Genomic DNA, 15,672 nt, shown 5'->3' on the forward strand with positions numbered 1-15,672 from the left:
ATATTAAACGACCTTAAACGGTCTTTAACTAGAATAATTTTCCCATTCGTTTAAAAGTTAGGGATGTGTGAGCAAAAGTGTTTGGAGAAAGAAAGTCGCGAAAGAGACTAGAGAGGTTTAGGTACGTAACCCGAGACGAGCACGTCTCACAAAACGACACTTGTGCTCCTTCGTTACCTACTACAAATAGCAAACTCAAGACCGTCGAGCATCACTTCCTATAGAGAAGTCAATTAATGATTCTACACGTAAAAGAAACTATTAATGGCCAATGGTCATACTCAAGACACAATAAATACAAAAAAAAACCTTATATTACAGTACTATATAGTAAATTAAACGCACGTGGATTCTACAGTTTAGAAATTGCTTTACGACAAGTAGCCGAAGAAGGCCAATTATATACCGTCTCATTTGGCATCTTTTTTTTTCCAATAAAGTCTCTATTTTAGGTTGATTCCTATTTAGTTTTCCAAATAGTTTAGGTATATGTACATAGTTAGAATCAGTTCATTTGTCATACAAATTCAAATCAAGGCGATGCTAACGTGGCTCCATGCATGCAATACGATATGACGTAACAAATATATATACTTTCTCGGAGGCATTTCTTCCCATTCTTTGTATTTAGACGACAGCTTTTCCCATGATTATTGTACGAACATTATTCCTTTGTCTAAGAAAAGAATCTTAGACCGTAAGTACTAAGAATATTATGACCGTTTACGAAACTAATGCGACCAAAAAGAGAAAATAAAATTCGTGTACCGTGACCGACGTCAAAACTCAAAAGTCTTCTATTATGAAGTTACTAGGAAACTACATTTGTGCACATGTACATATGTATATACAAATACATATGGCAACAATGCCTCTTAATATCGAAATAGTTACTTTATATAAAATCTTTGCCTAACGCCTTTTTCACGCTTTTGACAAAAATGTAAATAGAACCCGGATTTCGATATCATATGCGTATAGACTAAAGACTTGATCTATCTCTCAGCATATACCAAAGTTTACATACAAATGTATAATGTACACGCAAGCATCATAGTTTGACTATGTGTATTTTTGTTGTTTCACACTCTCACGCGTGCCGCGTGACACCTTTTTGTTATTCTTCTTTTACCTTATATGTCAATGTTTTTACATTCAACATACATTTTACTATTTCAATGATAATTGAAAAGCAAGTCGAAGCTTCCAAGAAAACTTTATTAAAAATAAGCAAACAAGAAATGTATTGCATTTAAAATATAAATGTGAGGAAGCTTCGTTTCATTTACCGCTGTGCGCTGTATAAGTTAATATCCTAAAAAATTTCGTTGACGACAAACTGTAACCGTGTGCTTTCTCAGAAAGAAAAACTAATGTTGGCCGAAAGAGAAATAAATAAAAATGTTATTATATATTTTTAAAATGTGATTTATAAACGAATTATCATGTCGCATTCGTATGTCCTTTTCGTGGACGGAAATCTTAATTTTCTTGAATAGTTTTCGTGATATTTCATAGTAAGCCAAAACGTGCTGACTCATTTACACTTAGTTTCCTCTTTATTTTCTCATACAAAAAGTTATAAATAATGACAAAAAAAGAGAGAGTTATAAACCAATAACTAGATGGTCCACAAACTAAAGAAAATTAAATAAAGTATAAGCTGTTTATAACTTGTAGTGCTCTTCGTGAATACCAAAAGAGAAAATTTGATTTAGTGCATATAGATCGCCGCAGAACAATACTGTATAAAAACAGTTGTATAACGATATGACAGCACTAATACAGTTCCAAGAGACGTTATAATCTATGCAATCATAGGCGTAGATGATTCCAACAGTTTCGTTTCGTTGGAACTGAACGCTTTAGCTAGAGTACTTTTTTACTTCAACGCTAGAGAAAATACTTCTTTTGAGCTTTTAGTTACACTTAATACGTTACGGTAGTATATTTTTGTTCTTGTTGGGATGTTACAATTCATATCTCACTGTTCTAACAACAAATCAATCTTTCAACATTGATATTTCCTCCGTACTTTCTCAATATATCTTTGTGATCTCCTCGAGCTCGTTTATAAAAAGGTTGCTGTATCTCTTAACATTGTATAAAAGTTTGTGAAGAATATAGCATATATATTACTCACATCTTCGCTTCTTTGATATTTTTAACATGGTATAAACGGTTGATCAAAAACTTATTTCTGAATAACCAGATCAACCGACCTAATTGTTATAAATTATGAACGCAACAATGTATGGATAATGGATATATGGCTAACTAGAGAAGACGTAGCCTGCCAACATATGTACAGGAGAAATGTTTTGGCATGTATGTATCTTTGTGATTCTAAATCTAATTTTCGACTTACTATCCAAGCTTAAGATTCGACTTAGAACTACCAACGTTGTGGCATACGTATAATGAGATTTCTTTAATTAACGATAAATACAGAGATCTAGAAATTGAAAACCTCCACTTTCATGTGTATTGTATTTGGTTAGTAATTGTTTATGCACTATATCGGACCAAGCTCGGGTTTTTTAAAGTATGATTCTCTTTAAGTTCTTCTAACCATAACAATTTTTTTAAAAATACTTTAGCGAAGAAAAGAAGAGAATACAAAGAGAACGCAACTTGCACCAAAAGCTACCACTTTAGTAAACACTCATTTATTATTATATATAACACCTCCATTTACGTCGAAACCTCAACACAACACATTAATATATTACACAAACAACAAAAACTAAATAACACAAAAACTACCGGTTTAGGAGGGACACCCATAATTTGTTCTCATTACCTTGAAATTTAATTTCATAAAATTTCTCTGTATTTAGCTATATACACGTGATTAATAATATTGATATTATATGTAACATTTTGAGATATTATATGCTAAAACGATGTTTTTAGTGCTGTCGAATTTGAATTTAAATACTATATGTTGTTTGCAAAATGATCCAAACTTGTGGACCAAAATCCTCCTAATTTTCTAGTCGTGAAATAAATTCCAAAAATAATTAGGTATTGGCTCCTATTTTATCAAATTGGTATCAACATCAACTTAAAAACTAGGAATATGCGACAAAGAAAAAAATAGGGATATAAAAATTTTTCTTTCCTAAGGAATAAAATAATAATAACTAGCATAGGAATGATGTGGCAGGAGAAGTACAAGAAGGAAGCTCTTTCACTCTTTGAGAGGAAGTTTATAAATTGACCACACATTAAGTCTATTCTCATTACATGTTTTATTAAGACATTGACAACTCGTCTTTGTCACACCAAACGCCCTCTCCTCTGTTTCTTAACTTCTTCTCTGTCGTTTTTTCTCCCTAAGCCCCTAATGACTAACCATAATGCCTTAATCTCCGATGCAAAAGCCAGCATCGGTGTAGCGGTTAGAGTTCCAAACCAATCTCTCTTTTCTCCCGGCGGTGGCCGTTACATCAGCATTCCCCGTAAGAAACTTGTGCAAAAACTTGAGGCCGACCCAAGTCAAACCAGGATCAATACTTGGATCGAAGCCATGAGGGCTTCTTCCCCTACCAGGACCCGACCAGGGAACATATCTTCCCTACCGGAGTCCAAGGAGGATGAACACTCTTCTTGGATGGCTCAACACCCGTCAGCTTTAAGCATGTTTGAAGAAATCGCTGAAACTTCGAAAGGGAAACAAATTGTCATGTTTCTTGATTATGACGGTACATTATCTCCCATTGTAGAAGACCCGGAACGAGCTTACATGTCTGACGAGGTTTGCCTCTCTTTTTACTTCTTATTCCTCTGCTTTTAAAGTTTTTACCATTTCTTAACAACTTTTGAATCTCAGATGAGAGATGCGGTAAAAGGCGTGGCTAAATATTTCCCGACCGCGATCGTCACAGGAAGATGCCGTGATAAGGTACGCTTTAAAATTTGTTTCTCAAACTAGTACTATAAGAAAAAAGTTAACATGTTTTGATTAGTCTAGTTTTGGTCAGTTTTGGATCCTTTGGTTATATAAAAAAAAAAAATAACTCACGTGTTTCTTCGTTTCTATATTTGGTAGGTCCGTAGATTTGTGAAACTTCCTGGACTTTACTATGCCGGTAGCCATGGAATGGACATCAAAGGACCTTCCAAGAAAACCAAACATAACAAGGTACTTTATCATAAACACTCGTATATTATATGTAACATATATGTAGATTGATAAAGAGACTAACAAGGGCTTGATGTTTTTTGGAACTATACAGAACAACAAAGGTGTTCTTTTCCAAGCGGCGAATGAGTTCTTGCCTATGATTGACCAGGTCTACTACCTTTTTCCTAGTTTTTCTATTTTGTATATGCGTCAAATTCAAGCTACTTAATATAACGACATAGTTGGTCTCTAACTAAGAAAAAATATATACAAACTCTGTTTGAACAGGTCTCAAAGTGTCTAGTTGAGAAAATGAGAGACGTAGAAGGAGCAAGCGTCGAGAACAACAAGTTCTGCGTATCCGTACATTACCGTTGTGTCGATCAAAAGGACTGGGGATTAGTAGCGGAACACGTGACGTCGATATTGAGCGAGTATCCGAAACTGAGGTTAACCCAAGGAAGAAAAGTTTTAGAGATTCGACCAACCATCAAATGGGATAAAGGCAAAGCTCTCGAGTTCTTGCTCGAATCTTTAGGATTTGCCAACTCTAGGAATGTTTTGCCTATCTACATCGGCGATGATCGTACGGACGAGGATGCTTTTCAGGTAATATATATTTACCATCTTCAACACTATTTAAAATATTTTCCTGATTAATTTTACAGATAAGTTATTAAAATATTTGTTGGGTTCAGGTACTGAGAAAGAGAGGAGATGGCTTTGGTATACTTGTTTCCAAAGTTCCTAAGGAAACGAGTGCTACGTATTCTCTACAAGAACCTTCCGAGGTATATATATATTAGTTATTTGTTCTATGAGTTTTAATTTATCTTATTCTCTTATTTTGTTCTTGAGGAATAACAACTTTTTTTCTTTTAAATAATGTTCTGAATAGGTAGGAGAATTTTTGAGACGACTCGTGGAATGGAAACAAATGTCACTAGGAGGAAGATATCCAGTTTCCTGACTACAATAAATTAGTTAGCTTTCACCTGCAACAAAAATTGTTGTATGATCGATGTTTTTTTGTTCTTTTTTTTTTTTTTTTTTTTTTTTTTTTTTTTCATTTTATGTATGTTTTCATGATTTTACTCTTTATGAAGAAATGTAAGTTTATAGGAACTTTCTTAACAAAGAAAACAAAAAAAAAAAGTGTAAGTTTGCTATATTATTTCCATCATTCTCTTTTTAACCGTCTATCATTATTAATTTTAAAACCGAGAGTACATAGCAACTAGGGTAATATTAGTGAATGTCACAATTTTAGAAGAAAATTAAGTAAATACCATATTATCAGAAAAGTTTGGTAATTACTATTTTCTAGAGAAGGGAAAAATAAAAAATGCCGTTAAACAAAAGACAAAAGTACAACATGTCATGTGTAATTTAATAAAATAGCGTGTTACAAAACAAAATACCATGAATTAAATAAAAAAAAACACGACAATGTAAATTGAAATCCAAAGACATATAGTGAGATATCTTATGCAATTTGGAGAAGAAAAACCGAAAAGAAGAAATAGGCACGAAAAGAAAGAATTGATGTTGTTTGATGTGTTTGTAAAGTCAATTGTGAAAGAAGAGAGAGAAAGAGAGTGAGAGAGAGTCCTCAACCTAAAATGGCAGCTCTGTGAGGCCTATAGGGAAGAGGAAGCATACTGGCACCAAAAAAGCAGAGAACTTTGGCTTGCATAAGGAGATAAAAATACAAAATTCTTCCATGCTTCTACAAAATAAAGAAGGGCAAGGAACAAGATCACTGGTATCCTCAATCAACTTGGAGTTTGGGTTGATACAGAAGAAGGGATAGAAAAAGTAGCGGTGGAGTATTTTGACAATCTCTTTTCTTCCTCGAATGCGAGCGACCCTACATTGGCCGTAAAGGATGTACCTACATTGGTCACACCTGCCATGAATGAGCATCTCACAAAAGAAATCTCAGAAGAGGAGGTCAAACGAGCTTTGTTCTCCCTGAATCCGGGAAAGGCTCTAGGACCGGATGGGATGACTGCTTTGTTCTTCCAAAATATTTGGGAAACCATAAAAGGCGATCTCACTAAGATGGTGAAGAACTTCTTTAGCTCAGGAATTTTTTATGGCAAGCTAAATGAGACAAATATATGTTTAATCCCGAAAGGAGAACGACCTCGTGAAATGTCAAGATTTCGCCCTATTAGCTTGTGTAATGTGAGCTATAAGGTGATCTAAAAAATTCTGAACTTACGTCTCAAGAAGTTTTTGCCGGAACTTATATCCGAGACCCAATCTGCCTTTGTGTCAGGAAGATTAATCAGAGATAATATCCTCATTGCTCAAGAAAACTTCCATGCCCTCCGTTCTAATCAGGCCAACCGGAAAAAATTTATGGCAGTAAAAACGGACATGAGTAAAGCTTATGATAGGGTAGAATGGAATTTCTTAAGAGCTTTGATGGAAAAAATGGGATTTGATCAAAAATGGGTGGGTTGGATAATGCAATGCATTACTTCCGTCTCCTACCGTATTTTGATCAATGGAGATCCCAAGGGACGAATTAGGCCAACACGTGGGATTCGTCAGGGGGACCCAATCTCTCCATACCTATTTATACTTTGTAGTGAGGCCTTAATTGCTCAAATTAGGAACGCAGAAAGTGAGGGAAAGATCCAGGGTTTACGTATTTCAAACGCAAGCCCACATGTTTCCCACTTACTTTTCGCAGACGACAGTTTATTCTTCTGCAGAGCCGATCCTCAGCAATGCAAGGAAATTATCGATATAATCCGCTTTTATGGCGAGGCGTCTGGACAAGAGATTAACTTCTCCAAATCTTCCATCATGTTTGGAACCGAGGTCCCGTCCCATATACGTCAAGAGATCAAATCTATTGTTGGGATATCACAAGAAGGAGGCATGGGTACATATTTGGGTCTCCCTGAGAAGATTCATGGGTCAAAGGCACAAGTTTTTGCATTCGTGAGGGATAGACTCCATAAGAAGGTAAACTTACGGACTTCAAAATTTTTATCCAAGAGAGGCAAGGAAATCCTGATCAAATCAGTGTCACAAGCAATTCCGACATATGCAATGTCGTGTTTTCTCTTACCAAAAGCTATATGCTCAAAACTAACTAGCGCGATAGCCAATTTCTGGTGGAGCAAAAAAGCAGACAGTAAAGGACTACACTGGATATCATGAGAGCAAATGTGTACTCAACTTTCGGAAGGTGGGCTAGGCTTTAGAACACTAGAAGAATTTAATCTTGCCCTTTTGGCAAACAACTATGGAGATTGCTGAGATATCCAGATTCCCTTCTTAGCCGAGTTCTAAAAGGGAGATACTTTCGATACTGTAGTCCATTAGAGATACAAGTATCAAATCGACCTTCGTATGGCTGGAGGAGCATGTTGGCAGCAAAGCATGTTCTTTCGTACGGAATTCGTAAGACCATAAGCTCGGGTTTTAATACGTGCATCTGGACTGAACCATGGATCCCAGATACGCCAGCACGGCCACCCCAAAGTTTAACTAATGAGAGAAATCCCTTGATTTGTGTTAACACCTTGATAGATTTTAACACAAAAAAGTGGAAAATTGAAAGTCTTCGGGAACTCTTCCCCCCGAAAGAAATTACCCTTATTTTGGGGATTAAACCGAGCTTGAATGCCTCGAGGGACGGCTATTCTTGGACTCTGACAAAGTGTTGAAATTATACCGTTAAATCTGGATACGAAGCCGCGAGAGCTATCTCTTGCCCTGCTTGCAACCTCCCTTCTCAGGGACCTAGTGTTACGACACTTAAGGCACAAGCATGGAAGTTAAAAACATCACGGAAGCTTAAGCATTTCGTTTGGCAATGTGTGACTGGGTGCTTGACAACATGTCAACGCCTGCATTATCGCCATATTAGTAGAGATAAAAATTGTCCTAGATGTGGAGCGAAGGAGGAAACTATAAACCATATGCTATTTGAATGCCCCCCCAGCACGTCAAGTATGGGCTTTATCGACAATCCCTTCCCATCCTATGGTGTTTCCTTCATCTTCCCTATATAGCAACCTCGATTTTCTATATGGGCGTGGTAGAGACTCTGGTGCAACTGATCAAAACTTGAGAACCTTCCCGTGGATGATGTGGTACATTTGGAAGGCAAGAAATAAAAAAGTGTTTGAAAATATCTCTGAATCTCCGCAAGATACACTGGAGAAAGCTATCCAAGAAGAAGAAGTTTGGAGAAGAGCAAATAACTGAGACTTAGCACCAGCGGTAGTAGAAGCATGCATACCTTCGATCCCAATTCCTCAAGAATCTCTTGTATGCTTTATAGATGGATCTTGGCATACAGAGGTGGATAGGAGTGGGCATGGCTGGATTGCTTCTATCAGTGATAAAATCCTGCACCTGGGGCTAAAAGGATCGTGCAGAAGCTTATCCCCATTACATGCAGAGTTAGATACCCTTATTTGGGCTATGGAGTGCTTATTAGCGTTGGACTTGGATAAAGCTCTTTTTGCTACGGATTGTTCAGACCTCCTAAGGATGACGTCTAATATCGAGGATTGACCGACCTTTCCATCAGAATTGAAGGATTTTATTCATTTTAGAGATAGATTTGCTAATTTAAGTATTAGATATATTCCCCGAGAGGATAATATCTGTGCCGATAAACTTGCAAAATGTGCAAGAGCACGAGGTTTCTGTTTTTCCCATGTAAGCTCGTCGGTACCTAATTGGCTCTCTCTTGAAGAGAGTCATCTTCGATAACTTAATATATGGGATTTGATCGTCAAAAAAAAAAAGAGAGTGAGAGAGTGAGAAAGTATGAGGGAGGAGAAGAGAGAGAGAAAGCTGAGTGGATGTGAGAGCATGAGGGAAGAGAAGAGAGAGAAAAAGTAATAGAGAAAGCTGAAAGAGAATGAGAGTGCATGAGGAGAGATAAAATTTGTTGATTTTGTGAAAAAAAAATGATATGATATTTAAAAAAAAATATGTAATATATGAAATAGGTATAAATGTAATTGTATTTGAAGAGAGAGAGAGAGAGTACTCTCTGACAAACACTGTACAATTGTGGTATTTTCTTAATTATGTTTTGTTTTTGTGGTATCTAATGCATATTCTGTAGCAACTACATGAAAAATCACAATACAAAACCATCATCAACAATATATTTGAAATAAACAAGAAAACAAAAAAATGACGTAAAACTACACGATGCTTCTCTCCATCACATTGACAAGAAGCCCCCAATGTAAAAAAAATGTTTTCCATAATTGTTCTATACATTATTATCTATTCGAAAAGCAAAATATTCGTGATATATTTTTCTTAACTAGATCTAATTTTAAATGACGTATATAGCTTATTTATTACTTTAAATAGATAACGAATAACCAAAGTAAATGTATTCTAATGATTTCTACTATTGTTACTTTCTAGTTTTAGTATCGTGAATGTACGTTAGAAAATTTATTATCATTAAAAAGAAAGAATTGGTGATCCACACTAATTCAATGGTGATTCTTCCTTCTTTGTCAACAATTAAATGGTAATTCCTCATAAAGTAAATCATCTATACATGAACTAACATTTTATTCGAATTTAGACTTGACAACACTAAAATAGTCCTACTGAAAATTGATGAAAATGTACCCTACCAAAATACACTATCATGTGGAGGTACACTTTGGAACCTAAAGGAACGCAGCTTTCTTAAGAAATATTTTATTTCATCCAACATAGCAAATGAATAAGATAAAACAAATTGCATTGTATCTAAATTGCTTTTTGATATAAAAACTGACACATACTTTTTAAAAATGATTTTTGCAGGCCGTGAAAAATAGGGTCTTTGTCAAAAAAGGTTGGACTTGCCCAAGCCTTAGCTTGCAAGCATCCATGTCACTAACTTTTTAAACTTGAATTACCTCTCTTTATATATATATATATATATAAATATATATTTATCACTAGAATTACGATTACCCTTATTATAGTGAGATCAAATGGTATCCTTTGCTTCAGGTGGCATGCATCAACAAGGGGAATTTAATAGAGAAAACTAATAAAGAGTTATAAGCCATATATATATAACTCGATCTCTAATTATCTAAACTATTGAATTAGGTAAAGCCAATGTGTGATGAAAATCCCTAAGTAAAGCCATGAAAGTACAAGGCAAGATCGATTTAATGTATGGAGGTCTCAAGAAAATTTGACAAGTTGGAATGATGATAACAAAAACAAAAGATAGTGAAGCTATCGAAATTTGAACAGTTGGGATTTGGGGGTGTTCCCATTTGAATGTAAGAATATTACAAGTAGAGTAGAGACCATGTGAGCTCATCTGTATTTTTCTATAATATTTCTTATACAGTTCAATATGATTGACCACTTTTTAGTGTAGTAATTCTCTCCTTGTCACTTTTCGCACTCAATCTGTTTCCCTCTCTCTAGCTAATGTGAGAACCCCACTTAATTTTCTCAAAGTGAATCTACTTACATTTCGTTGTTTCATTTATCGTCATTCATCTATTTTCGTGATAATATTTCTACGGATATATATAAGTTTTATCAAATTCTGTTATCATCAAGTCGTAATTTTTTTTATAAAACCCCAATTTTATGTGAGAGATCAAAATTTAACTAAAAAAATGTGATTGATGAGGAGGCGAAATCCACTTCCTAAAGTTAGTGGATAAACAAACTAAAAGAAGGGTACAACCCAAGAGGTTTTATAATGCATAGAGCCAAGAAAAAAAAAGAGAGAGGAATTTATGCATAACAAAAGGTTAAGATACTTTTATCACATGTGTAAAGATAACACCAAAAAAGAAGAAGAAGAAGAAGAAATTGCAACCACTTTGAAACCCACATCATTGATTTCTTTACTTGAAATAAACTATGTGCCATAAACTCCAATTATTGATTGAAGATATAGACTTTTGGCACGAGTTTTAGAAGAAGTTCACGGGGGTACCTACACACTCATATATAACTCTTTCCCACTCTTACCACTATTTTCTTCACTATCTTTACCTTTCCAAGTCATTTCATGTGTTCACTTAGGTCCATTCCCTCTCTAAACCCTACCAAAATCTGCCTTTACACTATATATAACATATATAGGTTCTCTAGGATTGCACATGTTATTGAGTATTTGCAAATACACACATAAATACAGATATTGTTGTTGATATGTACTTACTGTTTAGTTGATTTTGATTGGATGATGGTCCTAAGTCTGCTTTGTTATATTATATTGGTGGTCCATCAATTAATCACATGTACAAAAAAGTTGATTCTAATTCCTAAGGCTATGCACTAATTTCACAAATCATTTATTCGAGAAACATGTATCCAAGTTACCAGCATCTTATTAAAGTACCTACACTAATCAAAGGATCGAAATCTAACAATATTTATATTGGAAAAGTAAAGTAGATTTATTCACATTTTCATGATCTTTCCCAAATCTATTCGCCATTTCGAGATTATTTCGTGTTGTTTCTTGGCCTCACATTCTAAATGCTAAGAGGATGCCTATACATTAAACATTAGCTAGGTTCTCAGGAATCATTATACATATGACTGCATATTTTGTTCTGTTTTTAATCTTTCATAACTAACTTGGTAGTGCACTTATCATATGCATGACGCCACGAGTTAATGTAAGTAAAGTTATAGTACTTAAGATTTTATTGAAAGATTTATCAAAATTCTTGTTACAAATTTAACATAGATATGTTTTGTGATGCTTAACTCTCGTCGATTATATATTTAGATGATGCATCAAGATTCAGCATTCAAATGCGACATCGACATGCAACATCCAAACTACGTATTTAGATGTTGTTTGTTTCCAAAATATCATATGGTTATATTGTGTTTAATACTCGTCTATAATATATATTTTGAATATAGTTCATGATATTGGTACTAACACGCCGAATAGTTTACATTTAATCTAGAAAGTAGAAATTGGACATATCAATATCTAGTAAGCTCCACGACCTCGAAGCTATGGACATAAAACATAAGTTGCATAATTAACTAGTGATAGTTGAATCACCAGCCAATAAATTCATGTGTCATGTGTATAATACATCTTCTTTTAAAATGGTTTGGAGTTGATTCCAATGAACTCAAGTGTGGTTGGGATTCTTAATCCCTTGTTATAAAATATTAATAATCACAAGTAATTTATGGAGATTAGTGGAACTAATCAGAGGTGCCAAAGTTGTGTCTGTGGAGATCACTTAGAAAGAATATACACGTGTCAGTCTCGAAAACGGTCCCCTCCTCCTCCCACATCCGAGCTTTCGTCGATTGTGTCTAATTATTTAATTTAGATTTGGTACAGAACATATAATTTGTTAAGAGCATGATTAGTGGGGAGTACTCACAAAGTTACTCTCTTATTTGGACCTCAAAATAATAATAAACAACCCATAAATGGGTCCAATATCAAAGAATCGATATTATGGGAAGGATTTTGAACAACACTGAATGGGTATTTGATAAATATAAAAGCGTTATTTTTATTTTTTACTCATTTTCTTTTCCTTTCTTCTCGAAAGTCTCTTTCTCTTTTCTCTCAAAAACTCCGGCAAAAAAATGGCGATTCGTATGTAATCGGAAAAATCAATGGATTCACGTCGAATCCATTGAATTTTCTGGCTTAAACTAGTTCGTTGATGGTCACCCGGAGGCGTTTGGCTTCCAGATCGGTGTCTTATGGTGATGTGACGGTTGGGTGTTGAAGTCAAATCGATGGTGGAGGTTTCATTTGGCGAGACAACGACGGCGGAGGTTCCGTTTGGTGGTACAAGGACGGGGGAGGTCTCTTCTGGTGGCGTACATCAAACGGCGAGGACCACTGGTTCGCAAAGAGAAGGTTGGTCTTTTCATTTCCCGATTTATTGCATGTTAGGATCGATGCCCTGCAGGGCCAGCTTGGGGTCCGTTTGGGCGGCTAGCAGTGAGGCTAGTGGGCTAGCAGTGAGGCTAGCGGGATCCACGGGACGGGTTGTTACACTCATGGTGTAGCAGCTCTTCATAGGTACAAATACAGTGGAGTTGATCACTCTTATCTCGCCAAATACGTGCTTCAACCTTTTTGGACTGGATTTGTCAAAGTCTTCCCTCTATGGATGCCGTAAGTGTATCTCTTTGATGCTATTTCGCTTAGTATCTAAAAAAGTCTCCTTTTAGTTTTACTTATTGAGGTTATCTCCTGACTTATGTTTTTACTCTGCTTGCCTTTTCATGTTTATTTCTCTGTTACTGCCTTTGAACCATATCCAGACCAAACATGGTATAAGTAATTCCTTCTTTGTCCATTTTAGGTTATGTGGTATGATCAATATGCTCGAGTTAACGACTTCTGACTTTGTGTTTTTGTCTTGCAGATAACGCTGATGGGGTTTATGTTTCTAGTCACATCTTCCCTGCTAGGCTATGTGAGTCATGATTCATTGATGTCTTGTTCTTTAGTCTCTTTAAGTATTTGGTTGTTTTCTTGTTTGTAAACATTTCCTCTATTGGATTTGATTTTGAAGACTCTTTTCTTTATCTGTCTTAGATATATTCACCTCAGTTGGATTCTCCTCCTCCACGATGGGTTCACTTCGCACATGGTTTACTTCTATTGTTGTATCAGGTCTGCGCATCTCTCTTTTTTTAATGAGATTAGTCTGTTGTTCTTATTAAGAGTAGAATGTTTTTGTTTCTGTTTTATGTGATTTATATTGACTATTTTTACATGTTTGTGCAAGGTCAAATGGAGATCATTTGGAGTGGTATTCATGAAGCGGACACAGCTATTGGATTCTCTTATTTGAAAAGGTATGGTACGACAGCTTTCATATGTTGTTGATAGTTATTGTTTGCGGTTGTGTGTTGGGATGAATTAGTAGTTTTTTCATGAAACACAAGTGTTATGTTTGCTTATGTTTGGTCTTATAAATGTAATAAGTGATGAGTTTGAGTATGAGTTTGATCAAGTGTTTGAGTATGAGTTTGTAATTTATTTGGTGTTAGATTAGGTAATAGTCGAGTCAGTCATTGATGATTGCTTTTTGTTTGTTGGTTGTGATAAATACGGATAGTACTTGATTAGAGAGATACTAGTCGAGTGGTTGGGTTTGATGAATGCTTCAACATCAAACTTATTGTTTGATGGTGTAGGGTTTGTAGGTTGTTTTAATGTAATAAATTTGTGGTTGTTGTAGTTTAGATAAAAACTTAAATTTGAAAACCCAAACCCACTTGAGCTCAATATAAACCATCCATGTTAAGCACTAACATAAACCATTATCTTTTTCTATACAAACCCTTTTCGTTTTAAATCAGCTTTCACTAACACAAGCAATGGATCCTAGAAACCTTAATCGTAATCCACAGACATATTTTGTTGATCTTATGAATTCTCAAAAAGACTCTAACTCCCCAGATAATCCGATTCTTCCAAATACATTCTCTTCTCAGCCTCTCCACTTTACCCAAACCCTCTCTTCTCAGCCTGTCAACTTTACCCAAACCCTCTCTTCTCAGCCTGTAAACTTTGGTCCTGGATTCTCTTCTCAGCCGTTTCACTTTAGGCCGGCATCTGAAGATGATGATTGTGTCGAGGTTGAGGTTGATGAGGATGAAGAAGACGAAGGGACTGGAAGAATAAAGCGGTGGACTGCAGAGGAGGATGTTAACCTCATAAGCGCTTGGTTAAACACAAGCAAGGATCCAGTTGTAAGTAATGAGCAGCGGCTTCAAAGTTTCTGGAAGAGGGTTGCTGCCTACTACAAAGCTAACTATGGGTCATCTGTTTCAAATGCAAGAGGGCCTACACAATGTAAGGCTAGGTGGAGCAAGATAAACCATGGAGTCAATAAGTTTGTGGGCTGTTACACACAAGCGAGTTCAAGAAGAAAGAGTGGAGAATCAGAAGATGATGTATTGAGCATGGCGTATGAGCTTTACAAGAACGACAAGGGCAAGCCATTTCTGCTAGGACATTGCTGGAGGGAACTGAAGCATGATCAGAAATAGATCACGGAGGAGTGTAGCCATAAGCGGACTAAACTCGCTTCAGATTGAGCAGGAGCATCCTCACCCGGAGAGTGCAAGGATGGATCCGAGAAGAGACCTCCGGGGGTTAAAGCTGCTAAGAAAAAAGGGAAGCAACCGGTTGTTAGTATTGATGTAGAGGATGGGTCTGTGGTTAAGTTGGATAAGATAATAGCAATGAAGGATCAAGAACAAGCGGCTAAAGAGAGGAACAGCAAGATGAGACTGCTAGACAGCCTCCAGCTCTAATAATCTGAAGAGTGCACATTGAGAGAGACCGCGAAGAAGGCTACACTCGATTGTGGAATGATTATTTTAGTGATAATCTGACTTACACTAACGCTATGTTCCGTCGTCGCTTTAGAATGAACAAACCATTGTTCCTTCGTATTGTTACCGCTATTGAGAATTGAGTCCCATACTTCACACAAAGGCGAGATGCTACTGGAAGGCTTGGTCTTTCTGCACTTCAAAAATGTACGTCAGCTATTCATTTG

At 35.9% G+C, this 15,672-nt stretch overlaps 1 protein-coding gene across 1 annotated transcript; it reads left to right on the forward strand.

Annotated features, from left to right (window-relative positions):
* Positions 1–3,206: 3,206 nt before the first annotated feature.
* On the forward strand, positions 3,207–5,238 carry LOC104773184 (putative trehalose-phosphate phosphatase D). Its single transcript, XM_010497760.3, has 7 exons — positions 3,207–3,760; positions 3,836–3,907; positions 4,055–4,147; positions 4,242–4,298; positions 4,418–4,738; positions 4,828–4,920; positions 5,028–5,238. Exons 1-7 carry the CDS (start codon positions 3,350–3,352, stop codon positions 5,097–5,099), a joined length of 1,119 nt encoding a protein of 372 aa, XP_010496062.2. The 5' UTR covers positions 3,207–3,349; the 3' UTR covers positions 5,100–5,238.
* Positions 5,239–15,672: the final 10,434 nt, after the last annotated feature.

This window comes from Camelina sativa, chromosome 17, assembly GCF_030686135.1.
Source record: "Camelina sativa cultivar CO46 ecotype springtype chromosome 17, ASM3068613v1".
In the NCBI taxonomy this organism is placed as follows: Eukaryota; Viridiplantae; Streptophyta; class Magnoliopsida; order Brassicales; family Brassicaceae; genus Camelina; species Camelina sativa.